General features: G+C 43.5%; 1 protein-coding gene across 2 annotated transcripts; it reads right to left on the reverse strand.

Annotated features, from left to right (window-relative positions):
- Positions 1-3,322: 3,322 nt before the first annotated feature.
- On the reverse strand, positions 3,323-19,862 carry LOC115051476 (SNF-related serine/threonine-protein kinase-like). Of its 2 annotated transcripts, none has more exons than XM_029514876.1 (8): positions 19,708-19,862; positions 15,401-15,759; positions 14,803-15,021; positions 13,781-14,027; positions 9,365-9,506; positions 7,750-7,962; positions 7,283-7,417; positions 3,323-5,987 (listed from the first exon to the last, which is right to left on the reverse strand). In XM_029514876.1, the coding sequence occupies exons 2-8, from the start codon at positions 15,521-15,523 to the stop codon at positions 4,697-4,699; spliced, it is 2,370 nt and encodes a 789-aa protein (XP_029370736.1). In that variant the 5' UTR covers positions 15,524-15,759; positions 19,708-19,862; the 3' UTR covers positions 3,323-4,696. The 2 variants fall into 2 exon arrangements, with proteins under 2 accessions (XP_029370736.1, XP_029370735.1); XM_029514875.1 differs by having other exon boundaries at positions 19,672-19,862.
- Between the last annotated feature and the right edge of the window lie 48 nt (positions 19,863-19,910).

Here is a 19,910-nt window from a genome sequence, read left to right on the forward strand (position 1 = left end):
GGAGGTTGGTCATTTTCCTTCACTGAAACACGTTCCTGCACCTGGGCCATGGCCTGACATTAAGCACATTTCTGTACTTGTCTCAAGTGTTTGTTTACATAGAGTTTGAAATTCAGCTGGGACCTTCTCATCTACTTATTTATACATGCTATATTATTGCATTATTCATTTTGCTTCTGCCAAGGAGGTTACACACGTTTGTTTATTTGACAGCACAATTGTATAAAAAGCACTGAGCAGATTTCCAATAAACCTGGTGGAGGGATAGAAGAGCGACCAGGGAATACTGTAACCGTTTACACTTTGGGGCAGATTATGATCATGAAAAAGAATTATTTTTTTTGTACCTGTAGTCTGGTTTGTCTTCTCACTGAACATGGAGCTCTGCGCTCTCTGAGTGCCCTTTTGGTCTGTTCTGTATTCAAATGACTTATTTCGATAACTATCATTCATGGCCACAAATTAAAGCCGTAACATCTTATAAGCTACTTTATAAAGAACACCTTGATGTTTCCTGAGATTCTCTAGTTTTGTTATAGTATTTTACTTGTTAGTTGCATTGTACAGAGTAAAATCTAAATACAGGTAATACATGGGCTGATGTAATAATATCTTTAAAGTTGTCCATGGTCAGTATTTTCATGAATCACATTCCTATTTGTAAATGAAAGTACTATAAATAAAGAGACAGTGATTTCTTCCCAACTCCGCAGAGCATTTTAGCATCTTTTGGTGAATTGATGTGGGGTTTTTTTGGCACAAAAATGCCTCCAAAGCAATTCAACTATTACTGTATTTCAACAAAATGGTGATAATATGTCACTGGCGTGTTTACACTTAATTTCCATTCATCCAAAGTGGCTGAAAAGTCTGTTGTGGCAGATTTTTCCCTGAGCTCCAAATTCATGTCCCATATGGGATCAGTTGTCAGATTGTCTTTTGTGGGACCATCTTGTACTCTCCTATGCACCAGTTTGTGGGTTAAAAATGTTTGTCTGTAAAAATTGGACCATCTCAGAGCCCATGCTGAGATACCCCAGTGTCCATCCACTTCATAGAAGAAATGATCCATCTTTGGCGCACAGAGAAGTAGCCCTCCTGGGAGTTGTTCATTTGACTCAGGCATGTAAAATCAAGTTGTCCACTAAAACCAAGCCAGAGTTGTTTCTTGCCACCTCTCCCTATCCTATTTCCCCTGAGTTGGAAAAAGGCTGCAAGCTACATTTGTTAATTATTTCAAAAGCAAAGGCTTTTCCCAACCATAATTTCTGCCTCTGCGGATCATTTTTAAACAAGTGCAGGTAACATCCAACAACATTTTTTCAGGTGTCCTTCAAAAGGAGCCAGGTTGTGGCTTGGGAGGAGGTCTGCCATCCCCACCGGCATCCTTGCAGCCACTTATTTGTCCGCACTGTCTACCCAGCTATCCTTATGCTGCCCCAGACTTCCCTTCATTTCACTTTCCAAGTCAGTGGCATGATCTAAAAATTGGCTGACTTGATCCCTGGCTCTGATTTCATTATCTAAGGTATTCTCTTCAACATCAAATCTAACGGGCAGTCATCTGCGCCTCTGCTGCTTTATGATTTCCTGTTTAACAGCGGTGGCTGTTTGAAATAGCTGGGATGAACTAAGTGTCCTGAAAAAGAACTAGAATTTAATTTATTTATTTTTCCTTTCTTTGCTTTTGCCCTGCTGCAGTTTGCTCTTTCCAACCCCTGGTCACATACTTTGACTTTCACATGTCGTATATAATCTTATTCATTTGTAAATTGCAGTTGTTTCCATCATGTTCTCTGTAATAGCGGTTCTGTTGTAATTGTGCCCCTCTCCTGTTTGCCTTTCTCCAGGCCGTTCTAGCTGGTGAAAATTTGCCTTCAATTGACTCGCTGTGCTCTCTCTCTTGCCCGCCTGCTATCTCTGCCAGTCCTTGGCTTCACATTGTGTGAGATGGGCAAACACACAGTTTCGGCACCACTGAACAAACGTACAGTGAAATCAAATGTACACATACACACACACAGACAAACGCCTCAATGTCAGATAAAAAAAAAAAAAAAGCTTCATCAGACAACCAAACGGTGCCTGGGTACACAACCCTATGTGTGTATGACAGCATACTCGCAAAGTAATGAAGTTTTAAAATAACAGAGGAGCACAATATCTTGGCAGACTGTATTTAGTCTGAGAGGTGTGGGATGTGTCTGGCCTGCTGACTTTGTGTGTGTGTGTGTGTGTGTGTGTTGGGGAACTTTTGTTCCTTACAGCGGTTTTATCAGCAGCTCTGCTGACAGCCTGGTGGCAGGAGTTCAGCCTTAACGTTCAGCTTCACTGTCAGTCAGACTGAAACGCTGTGCCGACAGATACATCCTCGAGCCTGCCTCTTCAACCACACAGAGAGCATACAGCATGTCGTACGGGCCATACTTGGTAAGGCAAAATAATTCTCCGGAAACTGAGAAAATGATGAGAGCTCACAGACTCTGATGACTCTGTCATATCCAACATGTTCTACATCATCTAGATATTTGGTGTTTACCTGTGTAAACTATTTAACTTTCTTTTTTTTTTTTTTTTTTTTACAGCAAGTGATTATACAGAAAGAGACACACCACCCTCACTTTCTAACACCAGAACGAACAACCTGCTCATTTGTGATGTTTTTATCCTCCATGGCTTATGTGCCACTGCGAGTTTGTGTGTAGCTGCTAGCTGCTAAACCTCTCAGTTAAATGGGTTCATGAGTCGACCGTAGAGCTCATCTGGTCTGATCTGATTTCCTCCCTGTTGCCTGATGTGGAACTGTGGCCCAGATGTTGCAGAGATTACGACTCCCCACTGTATTTGGCAGGACGCTTTGGGACCATTCAGGAAAATAAACACAATGAGCCGACATGCATTGCAACTAGGCCCACTGAATCATGTCTCATCCCCATAAATAACCCCCATTCTTTAATACCCTATTCATGTTTACAGATATCACAGAAGACAACCAAACAACCCTGATGCCGTCAGACAGATTTTCCTTGTGTGACACAAGACCGTGTCTGGGATTTTAGAAATACTGACGTCAGAGTCTGAGGTGCCCCAGTAGATAACCAGCCACCTCAGACACTGATGGATTTCACCCATCAAAGTTACGCATACAGTGTTGTTTCTCCACACTGTAAGGTGTGCACCTATGGGAGTGAGTAATGGATGAATCAGTCTGTAACAATCCAACATATATCATCACTGATGCAGAGAATCCCTTGATGTTGTATGCGACCTCATTGCCCACGCACATACGCACATCAAAAGGAACAGACCTTTCTTCATTCCCATCCTTTTATTTTTAATAGATCTCTATCATATACATACAGTACAATATGCTCAAGACAGATTTTATGGCACATCCATTTTTGTTGTACATTTTGCAGTCGCTGGTATTGCTGTGAGGCTATAGTAAAGTGACAATTTGAATTTCTTAATCAGGTAGATACAGCAGGTGGTTTGACCTCCGTGGGTTAAGAATAAGGTTGCTACAGCAAAACACATGCACTGTCAAGTTATATATGCCACTAGGGTTGGGTCACACATCCAGTTACACAGACTGATACTTGAAGGGGCGGTGCTGTTATGATCTATTGAAACCCCTTTGTTGTTTTTGTCTTGGGATACGCTACAACAGTGGCTACAGTGATCCTGGAGAGCTACAGGATGTGCATGGCTTGGGCTCCACCCAGTCATTATTTTTCCCATCAACGAGCCTGACCTGTGGGTCATTTGAAACTAAAAGAGCTGGTGTTACATGTTTGGAGCTCTGGGTTTAACCAAAACCTTGAATATCCTGTAGGAGTGAATAATAATGATGGATAAGAGTCTAGGATTCAGATTTCTACTGTGATGCAACTTTACACTCAATACTACAGGTACAGAGTACTGATAGGAAGGTATACACATATGTACACACTCTGCCATGTAACTGCAGAGACTTGTCAAGTGAGTGTGCAGTTTTCTCTCTGCGGAGAACGTTCGAGATAGAAAAATAAAACAGTGATAGACTATAAAATACTGCGTGCCATCTTCCTACTCAAGTTCTGCCGTCTGTCCATTTTCACCCTGTTATTTGTCCTCATCTAATTGAAAACAAAGTTATAACTAAACCCTTTCAGTTCGAGTAAAAAACTGATAAAATGATTATTTAAAAATAATAATTTAAAAAAATGGTGATATAAAAAAAATGACATCAAGCGAAGACAAATGATATGTAACATATCATCAAAAAAAATTAAAATAAAACTTGTCCACTGATCAAAGCTCCCTTTTATCAGCTTATTAGAGTGTTGTAGGTGTGTACGAGTACGTACAGTATATACAAGGGTGTAAGAGCAGGGATGTGAGCACCTCCTGTAACTGTTTCCATATTTTTTGTCTTATTTAAACACCAACAGGTTAAATGTTCCCTTCGTGTCCCGTTTAATCTGCTTAAAGTGCTTCACATACTTGGCGCGGCACGCAGTCTCCTCCGTGGAGACTTTTTGTGTCTCTAAATGTGCAACGTTGGCATTTAGACTTTTTCCCAGTCATCTATCGTAAGTGTTAAATAAAAAGCAATGAGAACTCATGCGACTGTGGTGATTGTGATTTGAAGAAAATCAAGATGTACGGGATGTATGGATGTAAGGGTTAGGGAGAGAGCGGTAGCTGATGCACATTAGATGACTTGGCAGCAGCTGTGTGGGGTGGGGGTGCAGAGCAGACCCTCCTTGGGACTCCGGTGGATGTTGACAGACAGAGTCTTGTCAGTCAGAGGCATCTGCAGGACGCGGTTCTTTATGTTCCTGTGATTCTCCCTGGCCAGGTCCAGCTCTCCGAGCCTCAGGGTGCCCGGGCAGGGGCCCTCCAGCAGCGGGTCTGCCAGTGCATCTCCCAGCGGAGGCTGTTGGTACAGGTTCCCCCTTGGTGAGGGGCCGCCTAGGAGTGAGACCTTATCCAGACTCCCGGTGGAGCCGCCCATACACATCCTCCACATGGGACGGTCCTGGATGTCCCCACCAACACCTCCAACACTGCCGCCACTGACACCGCCTCCTCCCCCTGTCAGGTTGAGGAACTGAGAGCTCAGGCACAGGCTCATCAGCTTTAGGCTTTCCACCAGGCCGCTGGGAGCTTTGGCTGTGCCCTTGCCTTGGCCTGAACCTGATCCAGGACTGGCACAATTGGACGGACTGCCCTGCCCTGTCCCCCTTTTCTCTCTAACTTCTTTCATCCCTCCTCTCTCATCCCCTTGTCCACCTGCAGTCGCTGTGTCCGGTATGTAGTGACTTTCTGTATCATCGTCACTAGTCTCTGAGCTGGGGGTGAAAGCGGCGACTGGCGCCATTACAGTTTTCGGTGATGACATGACTGTTGATGGCGATGGTATCCTAGAAATTAGACAGAGGCTGAGGCTGGGCTTGGGCAGACTGAGTCCATGCAGCTCTCTGCCCTCCTCGTCCTCCTCATCCTCTTTATCCTCCTCATGGATCTGGTTCAGCACTGGAGCACTCATACGTGATGTCAGCCGATTACCAGAAGACATGGATGAGGAGGAGGCTTTGCAACGAAGCACCACCTGCGCAGGCAGTGTAGAGGGGGACAAAGATTTGCCATCTTCCCCATCCTCTTCCTCGTCCTCTTCCACACTGAAAAGGCTGGGACTACGAGGTTTGCATGGGCCCACTGAGGACAAAGAGCCTAACCTGATGGGGTTGGAGTGGGGCTTTGCCAGAGGCCTGAGTCCCCTCTCTTGATTCTGCCGTGCAGGCTGCTGTTGACCGGCTGCTGAAGTGCGGCTGTCCTGCCGCTGGCTGAGGTCCAGCAAAGCTGTTTTAGGCCTAGGGCCTTTGTGGAGGCTCTCAGCACTACGGGCAGGGGACTGTGGCCCCCCAGGGTGGGAGATAGTTGGACCCCCTAAGCCATCACTGACATCCTGGTGAACATCCACTCTTGTAGGCCAGGACTGCCTGTGAAGGGTTAAGCACACCAAACAGATCATCAAGATAAATTATGTATACTATTAGCTGGATTTATATGTTAGTTTTAAATATTGTGGTTGAGTGTTGGGGAAAAAAGTAATCAGTGAAAATCCTTAAATAAAGAAAAACCTTTTGGGTAGTATGCTTATTTACTAAGACCAGATCAAGAGAAAATGAATATCCTTAATCACTATCAGCTGTGTTTAGCTTTGCATTCAAAAAAAGAGAAATCAGATTGTCTGGCAACAATAGGCACAACTTCTATTTTCACATTTCCATCAATATATAGACTTAAGAGATAAGATGATGGGAATTCGTCAGCTTTAGACGTATGAATAAATGAAACCTAGGCTATTTATGTCTTCATCTCTCCTCTTTGTGACAGAATAAAGCTAAGTGGCTACTCACTGTAGCTGCACATTCACTGTGCAGATAAGTGATCATGCTTTTCGAAATTTTTTGGATTTGCTTTTTAACTATTCCTTTTACTCTTACTAATACAAATATCTTTGAGTATAGGGTGCGCTTCAACAAGAACATTACATGAAAACTCTGTTAATATTTAATTCTGTTTGGGGAGGGGAATTACAAATCCATCCCTTATTACAAGGAACTTGAAACTAACAAGACAGTCACATTACGCTTTTATATTGCACACCCTTTTCCTCAAATATGGCATGTGTGGCAGATGAGAAAATGATCAGTATCAACTGTCTGTCTTAAGATCGGAATTTGCATCGTGCAAAAACACTGGAGAGAGAGAGAATGAGAGCTAGTGAGTTCCCTGTCACTCACTATGCACATTTATGAATTAGAGCCTGCTTTTGTTCTTCACTTTTCTTCTTACACACGTGTATACACACATTTGCTTGTTATTTTAAAGGTATATTTGGTGATCCATCTCTGATAATTTTGCTGTTCTAAAATGTTTGTATTCTTTTATTCTGAGTCGGTCCCTTCACTGTCTTGATTCTGTGTTAAAAAGAAAAGAAAAGCCCGAGCTGTCCATCCCCTGTCAAACTTGTTTTTCAGGACACTGACAGCTCACAGCACTGCAGAGGCAGCACTCTATGTCAAAAAATGTGCGTGTGTGTGTTTGTGTATGCACGTCATTGATCAAATGTTATAATATTTGTTGGGTCTGAAAAAACCAAGAGTCCATTGTGGGATTTGGCTGCTCAGTGCAGAGTTTGAGGAGGTAAACTGTTGTTTTAGGGATAGTGGTGGGTTAAGGTTAGGGTTAGTTAGGTGTGTCAGGCCCCTCAGATGGGGTGTGTGTTTACCTGAACTGGGCCTTGCTGGGACTGGGTGACCGCGTCTGAGTGTGTTGCTCTTTCTCTTGCTTCTCCCTCAGCATCCTCTCCGCCAACAGGAAGTAGGTAGATGTGATGTGGTTGTACTGATTTGATTCCAGAGCCCTGAGATGATGGGGAGTGAAACCAAATTGAACACACAAGTGCACATATACGTACTCACACGCAGCGCACACACACACACGCACACACAACAAGCAGATCAGCAGCAAATCCTAATCATGAGCCAAAAGGAAGTGACAGGGGTGGAGATTTAATTGGACACGGCCACAGCTCAGGACAGATTGGAAGCTGGGGGTTAATGGAAATTAAAATGTTGATTACATTCATTCCAGCTTGAGTTGGACACGTGAAGAATGGCGCATTTCTGGAGATTGCTCAGGAAAGAATAGCTGCATGTTAATTTATGCGTGTAATTGAGATAAAGGGACACATACTCTGTTATGGTGTCTCGGTCTGCGATACCACCCAGCACCATGCGCTGAATGATGGAGCTGTGCTCCTCCTCCAACAAGCTGCGATGGGACACCAGAGGAGTGGACAGCTTGGTGGCCGGGGAGGGGTCCACACCCTGGAGCCATTCATGGGCCTCGATCTGCTCTAGGGTCGCTCGTTTCTTGGGGTCCCTTTGCAGCATATGGGCTATAAGACTGGAGGGAGTCACAGTGGAGATGAATATTCACATCTGTGTTTTTCCAGAGGAACATTCAGATACACAATCCATTCTTTCATATTTGGGGAAAGCAATGGTACCGTTAACATGGTTCTTTTTTTTAAAGTATAAATCAGTTTTTTCACACCTCAGGTCTTCCCTTATTGTTGTTGTTTCATATCAGATCATTCAGATCTGCGTTTTAGGAACAAAAGATCAGACATGTTTTTGATGAAACCCCAGGCATATATTTACATGTAAGGAGGAGAAAACAGATGAAAGGCTAAACTATTAGACAATGACTTTACTGTAAATAATTGTTCCATAAAATGGGGGACTACCACCAACATTTCAATTTGTTTACTTTCAGATAAAAATTAAAAGAAATGTCTGAATGTTTAGATATCTTGCAATTACCCATCTTTAATCTCATCAGTGACAACTTCTAATAATAATAATAATAATAATAGCAATAGTGGTCTACAATAATAATGATGAAGAAGTTGTAATAAACTGTATTTCTTAGAATGGCTGTTCTGTAAACCTGCATGAAAAGGGATGGATTGCGTGTTAAACTGGTAGCGACACAATTGATGAAAGAGTGATTGTGTAGTATGAGTGAAAAGGCTGATGTTTATCAGCTAATGCAAATGTTTCACGTTTCATAAAAGATATCCAAAACAAAAATGAGCTACAGTGAATCATCCGGTCTGTGGCGCATACCTTCATAAAATGTTGCAGATTTATTTGCACACATTTTGTTTGACCAAACAAAAAAATCTGTTGTTAAGACAGAAAAACACTATGTAACCACTTTTTTCAAACACGATTACACTGGAGAGAATAGTCAACTCCTACTTGTGATAATCCATTTATAACCAAATAGAAACGCTTGCTATCTCACACTTGGTGTGGCGGTCTGGTTGAGCAGGATGTACTAACTTCACTGGCAGAATCATGCACACTGAATAGGAAGAGATTCTGTTTGTTTAAGAATGGAAGCAAACACAACTAGGACCAGCATTTCTGTATTTCTATATTTGTACTGTTTGCAAACCAGTACAATGCTCACAATCAATCTCTTCTCGAAGCTACAGCCACTCAAAATGTATTCAGTACCTATTTTACCCTTCTCTGCTTTGAGGCGCCGTTAAACCCTCACAATATTAAAAATAGAGGGGCCAACTTTAAAGGGTGCATTACATACACCTAATGCTGCCCTGCATCTGTGGTGGTGCAGCTGACTGCAGCCCTGAGTGAAAGCAGGACAACTAGGAGCAGCAGCAAAGAGGCCTCTCTCTGTTCTTCACACATCTAGAAACATGAAATATGCAGCGCCTCCTGAGTACTCCGTCCATTTATGAGGAGTGTGTGTGTGCATGTGTGTGTATATTACTCACTCTCTGCATGCATGGGAGATGTGTGGAGGCACTGTGTATTTACAGTCCATGATCATGGTGAGTGTCTCGCTGTCATTAGCCTCCTGGAAAGGGGGCTGACCGCAGACCAGCATGAACAGGATTACCCCGAGACTCCATATATCTGCAGAGACACACAGAAGACGCCGTCTCTTCAGACAAATGTGTGCAGATAATATAAGAACAAACAATGATTTCATTTCAAGGAAGACAGCCACAGAAATGGTAAAAAAATAAGGATGACAAGCCGACACATAGCAAAGCACGCGTCCTTTCTGCTTTGTGACCCAAATAGAAAAAACAAGACCCCCACCCCACCCCCAACTAGTTCAGATGAAGCACGAATCATATTCAATCAGAGCTATTTCCATAAATATGTTCTGGCTTAGGACACATCTGTCCAACCAAGGATGTGGCTCTGAACTACTGCCTGCTCCAGCGTCATGCTCACACACACACGCATGCATGCACTCTCACAAAAAAAAAAAAAAAAAAGTGGAAAGTGGGAAAGTGGGTTAACGTGTTCATCCCTCAAAGCTTCATACAAATGCTAATTTAACGGAACAGTTCTCTTGGTCCGATTAGCCATAAAAAAAAAAAAAAGAAGGAAAAAAAAAGGAAAAAGGAACAACTTTCTTTGCTCCAGGCTTTCAGCGCTGCTCTGGTCAGCAGGATGGTCCACTGACACACATTCCGCTGCCATGTATTGACTGTAAGCAGAAAGACAGCAGCGTGTAGCGCGTAAGCACACGCTTTCTCACTTTGTACGCTGACCCCTTTCTCATAACCTTGTATGATGAGTGCGGCAAGATTTTGAGCTTTGTAAGTAGTGAAATATGAAGTGATGCAACAGGCGAATCAAAGCAGATTTCTTCTTGTTAATTTACAAAGGGGCACATCTGCCTCAAAGAATCAGCAAAATAAAAAAAATACTTTGTTATGAGATCCCATGATAATTTCCCTGTTAGTGCTACAACCTGAGCCCACCCATCAAATAAAACTGACTGAGCATTAGGTAACATCCAGCAGAGCATGAGTATGTGGTTTGTTTTAATGCCAGCTAGGCAAGCCTTTATAATTCTAAAGATTATGGATGAGGGCTCATTTAATTTAAGTCCAAACCCACCTCAGACCCTGATCTCACAGAGGTGTGTGGGTGGAGGCCTCTAGTAATTATCCAGCCTTCTACCCACATATTTGCTTTCACTGGAAAATAAATGACAGAATAATGAGACTATGCTTCAGCAATTAGTTGATTTTTGACCATTAGGTGGCGGCAGAACAAGTTCAGAGCACAACCAAAACCTGTGGGCCGCAAATCTGCCTGGCGTTTTGTTTGCTGTCTGATTAAACTCATTGGGACTTAGTACTTGCAGATTTTCAAATGATGAAGTCTGTTTTGACACAAAGGCAGAAGCTGCAAAGGCCAAATAGCCCGTTCTGACTACGACAACTGCAGCATAATTTCCTGTGACAGCTTTTGTGTCAGTTACTAGCTGGTCGGATCTTGCGTTCATCTGACTTCAGTTTGGTGTATTAAAGACTTGTCGTGGAAGCACAAGATGGTAAACTAAGTGGGTTTACTGTCCCCACCACCCCTGCGATGTGCATTCATATCACTTCAGTTTGCCAGGATCCGCTGGAGGTTTCAGTCTGGTGGAGTAAATATGCCAGCTTACTGTGGGTGGCGAGTATTTATTGCTCTGAGGCTGTGAAGAAGCTTCTCATAGTGCTGATGGAGGGAGCAAACACTGCTGCAGTCCCCACCACCATCTTACCCCTAGCCAACGTATCCTAGCAACCGTGACCCTGCTCCCTCATTACTTGCGTCAGCAGGCCACCAAACTTCCTTCCTCGATAACTTTATTTATAAACCAGATGGCTGACACATCTCTGGATAATGCCGCTCACATCACTGCACATTAGCTTCACTTGTGCTAACAATGTCTGCCACTTAGTGCCGACAGCTGAGAGTGTAAACATCCCGTTCTGCTGCCCCTGCATAACATTTTAACACCAAATGCTTCCCTGAGATAACTTACAACGGCTCCCTTGCGTCTCGACCCGTTAACCCTGAGGCTAGCTGGGCCAAATTCAGCATCTTGTCCTGCTGATTATTATGCAACATCTTTTTCGAAATCTTATACATTTTCTTTATGCGCAGATATGCTGCGAATTATACATGCGCCTAGGATATGTTCTTTGTAATTGCTATTAGGTAAGTTAATTTCTTTTTAAGTGCAGCTTTTGCTTTTTGAAGAGGAAGCAGAAATCTATATTTAACTTTCCATTTGCTAGAGACAAAAGGGATGGAGCCCACACTGCATAACATCAAAAGGCACAAAAAAGGAGGCAGGCATCGTGTCATGGCAGTTATTAGTCCATCAACTGCTCACAAAGATGCGTAAACGCATTTTCACTGTCATGAATTTGTGATTTTTTTGCATCATTTTTTTTTATTTCACATGCTTTTGTTTCATTAAATCTGTCCTTAAAAAACGAGTTTAGTCACTCACTATTTCACCTTCACCATTTCAGTCAATCAGCATAAACTGAAAACTGGAGAAATTTGTTATTTATAACCTCCACATGTGAATATTCATTAGTCTCCACACCCCTCAATCACAGTGCATTGAATGATCATTTTACTTTGGACCTTTGGTCAAAACAAGCTAATTCCACACCTAGAAAAATGTGATAAACATTTTTATGACTTTTGGAGATGTCCTGAACAAAAGTAAAAATAAAAAACAAACAGATTATGAATCATTGATGATCATAAGAAATAATCATCTGTAGCAACCCTGATACCTAAAATTGTGAGAAAGATGAAGAAGTCAAATTTCTCCTCTGGGATAAACACGCCCCAGTTTCCCATTTTTTTCTATTGCAATTTGGACAGTGCAGCTCCTACTAACTGGTTCCCTCTTTGGGAACGACCACGAGCTCAATGTTCTTCTCTCTATTTTGGATCACTTTTCATCTCAAATTATTTTCAGTGCTTCCACAAAAGAGCAGCAAATTCCAAACCGGCTTGGCTTGAGAGAGCGAAGCGAGGACAGCCTCTTTATCTCGGCAACAACCTGGGCCGGCGGCCACCTGGCACGTCCCCAGCAAAGCCCAACACCCTGCAGACTGTCAGCAGGTACCTTGGCAGCAGTGTAATCCCATCCTGAACGTCAGGGCTGCTGGCCTCCTTTCAGCCTGTTCCACATCAACCCGTACCGCTGAAAGGATCGCGCAATATTACATCCCAGCTGGGCGGATAATCCCCACAATCAAAACATCATCATCTCAGCTGAATGAACAATAGCGTGCAGGCAGTGTGAACAGTTCAGAGGAAAGGACGCACACATGAGCACTGAAAATGTCCACAAACATCTGATTCGTCATTTGGGTAAAGTGCTCAGGTGGGATTTTACAGGACAGGTGACCTCGAACAGCCAACTACTCACGCCATCTTAAAAGGAAAACAAAAAAAAATTGCGCACATGCAGTCAAATTGCTGGGGCTGGAATTATTTCTGCTTTCAGTATTGAGGAACGGCGCTGTTTTTGCGCAGACTTATCTGCTCGCCACGAAACAGAGAAAACGAGAGAGAGAGAGAGAGAGAGAGAGAGAGAGCAAAGGCAGCCAGAATAAAATAGCCAAAATCCACCAAGTCAGAAAAATGCAAAATGCTTCTCTCTCTCTCGCTCGCATTTTTTCCCCTCCCTTGTGCTGATGCAGTGGCCTCTGGGTAGACAGGACCAATACCGATGTTTTGTTTTTTTCTTTTTTGCTCTGTCTGTTTTCCTCTTGTCTATCTTTTTACGCTTTGTTTTCTCTCTCAGCTTCAATCTGCACACTTTTTTATTTCTTTTCCATTACATTTTAATTTAATATCTAAAGTGTGGCTCGGTGAGGACTGGGGCCCCTGCTGGTAGTGGCAGAGCTGTTTGAGGTGTGTGCACACTATAGCGGCAGAAGAAGACAGTGCCGAGGAAACCAATTTCAGCCTGATCTGATAGCACATTTTATTACACACACAAAGGCCATAACTGTCACTGAAAGCAAACTGGAGACAAAAATAAGCTGCAGGTGTAGGACTGAAATTCTGCGGATGAAGTTGCGGGCTAATTTCCAAACTGACTGATGCACCTACACATTGAGAACTTGGAGCAGTTCCTCTCCCTCTTTTGGCCGGCTGATAAAGCTGATAAAGGTCCATCCAAAGTACAGTAGGTTACATAGTATGGTCCAACTGTATGCAGAGCTATCAATAGGTCAGCCATGCTGATACACAGCAGGGGACAGAGTGTGCAGTACGTTCTGCTGCTGAGATGGTGTCCCATCCCGGTAAAGGCGAACTCTGTAACAACTTCCTCACTTCATTGACTGTCAATTCTCCAGACTTACCCACAGCAGGGGCGTCATACTCATCACCGAGCAAGATTTCAGGAGCCGAGTAGGCGAGCGAACCACAGGAAGTGTTGAGTTTTTTCCCAGGCTGAAAGCGGTTGCTGAACCCGAAGTCGGTGAGCTTGACCACACCCTGCTTCTCGAAGAAGACCACATTTTCTGGCTTCAGGTCCCTGTGCACCACGTGCAGTCGATGACAGTAGGAGATGGCATGGACGATTTGGGCAAAGTAACACTTGGCCACCTTGAGAAGGAAAGACAAAGAGGCAGTCGTTGATATTAATGCATATCAGTGTGGTAATTCTGCCATGTTGCTGATTTGGGTTATTCTGATTATCCTACCCAGCACCAAGCAGACACACACCACCCACTCTTCAGTCTTTGTGCTAAGCTAGGCTAACCATTCTGGGTCAGGCTCAATAACTAACAGAAAGGAAAATGGCATCAATCTTTTCATCTTTCTCTTAACAAGAAAGCGAATAGGCCTATTTCACAAAATCATATATTCCACTTAAGCCACAAAAGATTAACTAATATACATTATTTCATCAACCTGCTCCTTCCATCAGTGTATTACTGAGTGTACATACAGAGTCAGCGGAAAGCCACTGTTATCACTGCTGAGCTTGAGAATGTCTAATCTCTTTTACCCTCCTTGACTCTTAATATTAGAGCTCTCAATGTGACTGAGTTGCCTCCAGCTGTTGGGAATTTATTAACTTTAAAGGCTCGGTATGCAGAGTGGTAAGATAACAAGCTGCCTTTCACTGCATTTCCAACATTAATACAAACGAAAGAAGAAGATCTACACTCCATTCCCTCGAGGCTTTATCTTCAGTGATTCGCCTTCATTTCAGGGCAAATTCGTGGTACGATGAGGTTTTTATTGATCTGTTTGCCCCTGCCTCATCTCAAGGCAAGTCCAAGGTCAGGTGCAGTTATAAAAGACATGGAGATGGTGGAGACTTCATAAGACTTCATCATTAAAAACACCTGCTAAAGGTGCCAGTCCCACCCACCTCTTCACTGAGACCTCCATCGTGCTTCATGATGCAGTCATACATGTCTCCCCCATCTCCCAGCTCCAGGATGAGGTAGAGCTTGGTGGCAGTGTCGATGACCTCATAGAGGCGCACTACATTGGGGTGTTGCACCATCTTCATGCATCGCACTTCCTGGAAAAGGTGACCCCGCGCCACCGGATCCAGTTTCGTCTTATCTATCACCTTCACGGCAACCTGGAGGAGTGACGAAGTGAAACAGCAGGCCTGATGATATACACCCTTTCTAATCTAAAACTGCCAGTTGGTGTTGTGTAGTTCCATGAATATTTTTTAAATTATCAAGCAAACCATTACAAAGTATTAGATGCTTAATCTGACATGTCTAGAAATAAAGTTAAGATAATGATATGATGGCAAAACATTCGCGAAAGCCAAGCTCAGCACCAGATGCTGGTTAGTCAAGCATCTGTAGTCATCCATCTTTGATATGTGTCTCTATGGGTGAGGCTGAAATTTTTCAACGGCATATTGACACTAGCTAGTTAAATATGAGGAAATTACATCACTGCCATTAAAGGCATGGCATTGCATGTGGAGGCATGGGCGAGCATACCTTTTCCCCTGTGAACACGTGACGAGCCAGTTTGACCACGGCAAAGTGCCCGCGGCCCAGAGTCTTGTCCAAGTCATACAGCCCAGCAATCTTCCCATCATGATGACGTTTGAGCCCCGCCATGGCTGCTCTTGGGATGGGGCGGGGGGGGGGGCTGCCTTCTGTCGCCTGCCGGTCCTCGGTCAGTTGTCCATCTCCTCCTGAGTAGGTTATAATTAGGTGAGGTATGTTGTGGTAGTCTGGCTGGCTCAGACCAGGTGTGTGTCTTTTCCAAGTGGTTTCGCAGATATAAAGGGAAGTTCCCCTGCTGGTTGGTAGTGCAGAGCTTTGTCCCACCGTCAGTCTTGTCTTCAGTTGGGCTGAGGCAGAAAATGGTATGAAGGGAATTTGAATTTAGCCATTCATTCTGAACGTATGGTAAACTGAGTCACTGCTTTGTACTGAGCCTGAGTCACAAACTCGATGATGATGTCTGATGAATTGGTATCCTCCAAAACTACATTCTCCCGCCATTACAGTTCATTTCTGGCCTTGCTGGAAAGTCAAATATTCTGACCACTAAATCATCACAACTGTAGTCAAACATACATTCAAAGATTTCACATGAGGACTAGAACAAGCCTAAAGCTGTGCTAGAGGCCTCGGGTGGTGATGCTTCACATCCTATAAAATGCTTATAATTGCAATAGCAGCATGCAGATGTTTACCAGGCTTAATATTTATCTCTGAGTTTAGTCTGTCCACTTGATAGCATTTGCTAATGGGCGCAAAGGTACTGCTGGGGCTGATGGGAAAGTTGTTTCATTTGTCTGATATTTAATAAGAAATCAAAGTTGTGGACATGTTTAAATTTCAAAATGATGGCAATCGTGAATGCCTGACAGACTGCCAAATCCAACAGCCAGTCTACTAGTGTGAGTGAAAAATGTATTTCTTTATAGTGGCACATCATTCAACAATGAAATCAGTTTTGTCTGTGAAATCAAAGATGTGAGAAGCCAATCTTCATTTACAGCTAAAGCGATGAAGCTGGTGTAGTGTATAGCTTAACGCACAACCTACATCATGGAATATTTGGTTTCTCAGTTTTTCTACATTACTGATTGTGGATATGAGGAATGCGCAACACAACAAGAGCTAGGGAAACATTTCCCACATACTCAGGCTACCTCTAGCCTGAGCCCTACTGCTGGCTCAGCAACTTTGTAGGATGAAGGCAAAATACACCACTGTGTTCACGTTTAAGGTTCAAAACAACCATTTCTTTTCTAATAAATGCATTTGGGTTTCTTTCTTAATGAACATTTTTTAGTTTATCACATGAGATGGTACAAGTGTAACAAAAAAACTTGTGTAATCCAAAACCAGCAGCCTAAAACTGATATTTGAATTCAGGTATCATAAAATCCTCACATTTGAGCCCCCATTTTGCTTCTTTTTTATTTTTTTGGTTTAAATCGCCAATATGGCTTCCAAACAATGTTCAGTCAACAAACATTAGCATAGGTTTATTTAGCTCTAATTAAACATCAGTTTTATATTCAATTGCTTAATGGTGCTCTGCTAAATTTGACATTTTTGTCATAATTGGTGTCACACTAGTTGCTGTTTTTTCCCAGTCACGGAAGACAAAACTCTGCTATTCTAAACTAATTCAACTCAAATGCCACCGTGCTCACATGCCTGACCCTCCGCTCTGTTCACCAGCAGCTACTGTCGTCATACAGCAGTTTGCTTCACTGCTCTCATTAGGAAACAGTGCCTCAGGGGAAGTCATGACATTCCTTTTCCAAGAATCTATACCTGTGTGCCAACAGCACAGAGAGGGCAAAAAAAAACAAAAAACAACAAACTAATCTCACAATGTGCAGGCAAAGAACATTCCTCGGAGGTAATCTCCGCCTAGGTGTGTCCCACTCACCTGAATTCAGACACAACAGGAAACCAAATAGCAGTTGCCAGGGAGCACGCCTACCTACATGACTAGACAGATTAAAGTTAAGAAATCGAACCTCTGCAACCCACCAGACATCTGTAGTTTCTTAAATTTAACCATATCCCAAGAGGTCGTTTGGGTTTTTATGTGACTGTGAGAAAAGGGTGAGTCATTTTTCCTATAATAAGAGGCTGACATCTCTATCTGTCACTGCTCAGTCTCTGCTCTCTCTCAGACACACACAGACTCAAAAGTCATCTGAATTGTGCTGAACTCTTCGCTTCACCGACACTGACAACATGCAGGTGTTGATGTCGCCGAAAAACTGAGGCCCTGCAAGGACACACATAAGCACTGTGTGCCTGCTTTCACATACCCATATACCCAGATGTGAGCGTGCGCACACACACACACACACACAGAGCTCTGGCACACTAGTAAGGTTAGCTGAGATCAACAGCCTGGGCAATATTGTGGTGATGAGCTGGTGTGCTGCCCTCAGTCGAACCAGGCTATTAACATCTACTCAGCAGTGGCAGACTGATCTGCTATCCTAAACCTAAACCTCTTATTTACCTCTGGAGACTCTGGTAGTAATCTCTTGATCAGGTTAAAGCGGATGGTGGATGAAATTACAAGCTGAGAAAATACAGTTGGTGTAAAATACAGTTTGGTATTTTCATTAAGAAGCCAGAAAATCCTCCAGTCTCCCAGACTCCGAGTGCTGCACACATCCATGCTGGTTGCATAAGTGTTCAAGGTGTTGGCTATGTAGGGTGTGTGTGTGCATGTGTGCGTACAAAAGCACACAGACACAAAGACACACATATGAGGTCAAGGGCCTGTTATCGCTGCTACACTCTCATGGCCTGTGAGATTGGAGATATGAACTGGGGCTTATTGAATCTCTGGATAACTAGAATATCTCCTGGTACATTTGAATAATATATCAATGTATTAAAGGTACTTTAGGGTTAAACACGCTGCCTGTGGTAAAATATTGCAAAGGTCTGATGAGATCTTCGTGAATATAAACTAAAGGCCAAGTTATGTAACAAATTGATTCCCAGCTTTCAGCCATAGTTGGGACCAGCTCAACAAGAAATTCAAGATTTCATTCCTTATCTCATTCCTGTGCTCCTATGTCTTGTCCCACAGGGAGCAAACACGAAAGATCATTTTGAGTCGCAGAAACGCATATAATTCATACTCTAGTAGCCTTATGACCTCTCAGGATTCACTTGCATCCTGTACAGGGAACTGGAAACCCAGGCTGGGAGCTGCTTCTATAGGACTCACTACTAGAATACAGTACAAGCGCAGCAGCGCTATGCATCACTGCGAGAATATTACGGTGACACCACACGAGTTATTGCTGTACCACAAGCTCCCATTTCGATGTGCTGAATCCTCAGTCCAACAATCTAGGAACGTTTCTTTAATGATTATTTGCACCATGCAAGAGGCACAAGGCAGCAAAGTCATGAGACAGTATCATAGCAACAGTTTCAGACAGTTAAAGTACAAGTGGCACTATATCACTCCCTACACTATCAAATAGAATATGGAGGGGTTGTTGTAAATGACCATCAGACATTGAATTTATTTTAGCTGCATAAACTCTTCAGCCCATATGGGACCCACCCCCCACAATTTTTTACTGTCAACATGCCTGCTGGCTGCATCCACAATAACATGACAGTGTGCTGAGCAGGCTGCGCCAACAGCACACACATGAAGACAGAGAGGACAGTGAAGACAGTGAAGACAGTGAAGACAGTGAAGACAGAGAGGACAGCGAAGACAGTGAAGACAGAGAGGATAGCGAGGACAGCGAAGACAGAGAGGACAGCGAGGACAGCGAAGACAGAGGACAGTGAAGACAATGAAGACAGAGAGGACAGAGAGGACAGTGAACACAGTAAAGACAGAGAAGACAGAGAGGACAGTCAACACAGTGAAGATAGTGAAGACAGAGAGGACAGTGAACACAGTGAAGATAGTGAAGACAGAGAGGACAGCGAAGACAGTGAAGATAGTGAAGACAGTGAGAACCGTGAAGACAGAGAAGACAGAAAGGACAGTGAAGACAGTGAACACAGTGAAAATAGAGAAGACAGAGAAGACAGTGAAACAGAAATCACAGTGAAGATAATGAAGACAGTGAAACAGAAATCACAGTGAAGATAGAGAGGACAGTGAGGACAGATAGGACAGAGAAGACGGGGGCCGCATGTTAAAATGCGCCCCAAGGATGCGCATTCCAGAAAAAAGCCCCCCTCCCAATCCACCAGAGCCCTGCTAACTTGACACATATTACTACACGGGCCCTCACCATCAGCCTGCATGCTCTACGAGCAGTCCCACTCACCCCGCAGGAATCCTGTCCGGCCCGCTGTTAAACTGCGGGACCGAAGCTGAAACCCGCCGCCGGTCTGGTTCAGCACCCGGTACCGACTGACAGCGAGGCGGCCACAGATCACACCGACGAGTCCCCCGTGTAAATCTGTCACACTATCAACTCTGCCTCTCTCTCCTCCCTCTCTCCGATACGCGTTCAGCTGCGTCAGGTTA

Source organism: Echeneis naucrates, chromosome 11 (genome assembly GCF_900963305.1).
Source record: "Echeneis naucrates chromosome 11, fEcheNa1.1, whole genome shotgun sequence".
NCBI classification, from domain to species: domain Eukaryota; kingdom Metazoa; phylum Chordata; class Actinopteri; order Carangiformes; family Echeneidae; genus Echeneis; species Echeneis naucrates.

Excerpts from the sequence above, each read along its gene's own strand:
- LOC115051476 (XM_029514875.1), bottom strand. Across the intron at positions 7,418-7,749 it reads GACCGAGACACCATAACAGA|GGCTCTGGAATCAAATCAGT; the intron begins GTATGTGTCCCT and ends CCATCATCTCAG. Across the intron at positions 5,988-7,282 it reads CCCAGCAAGGCCCAGTTCAG|GCAGTCCTGGCCTACAAGAG; the intron begins GTAAACACACAC and ends AACCCTTCACAG.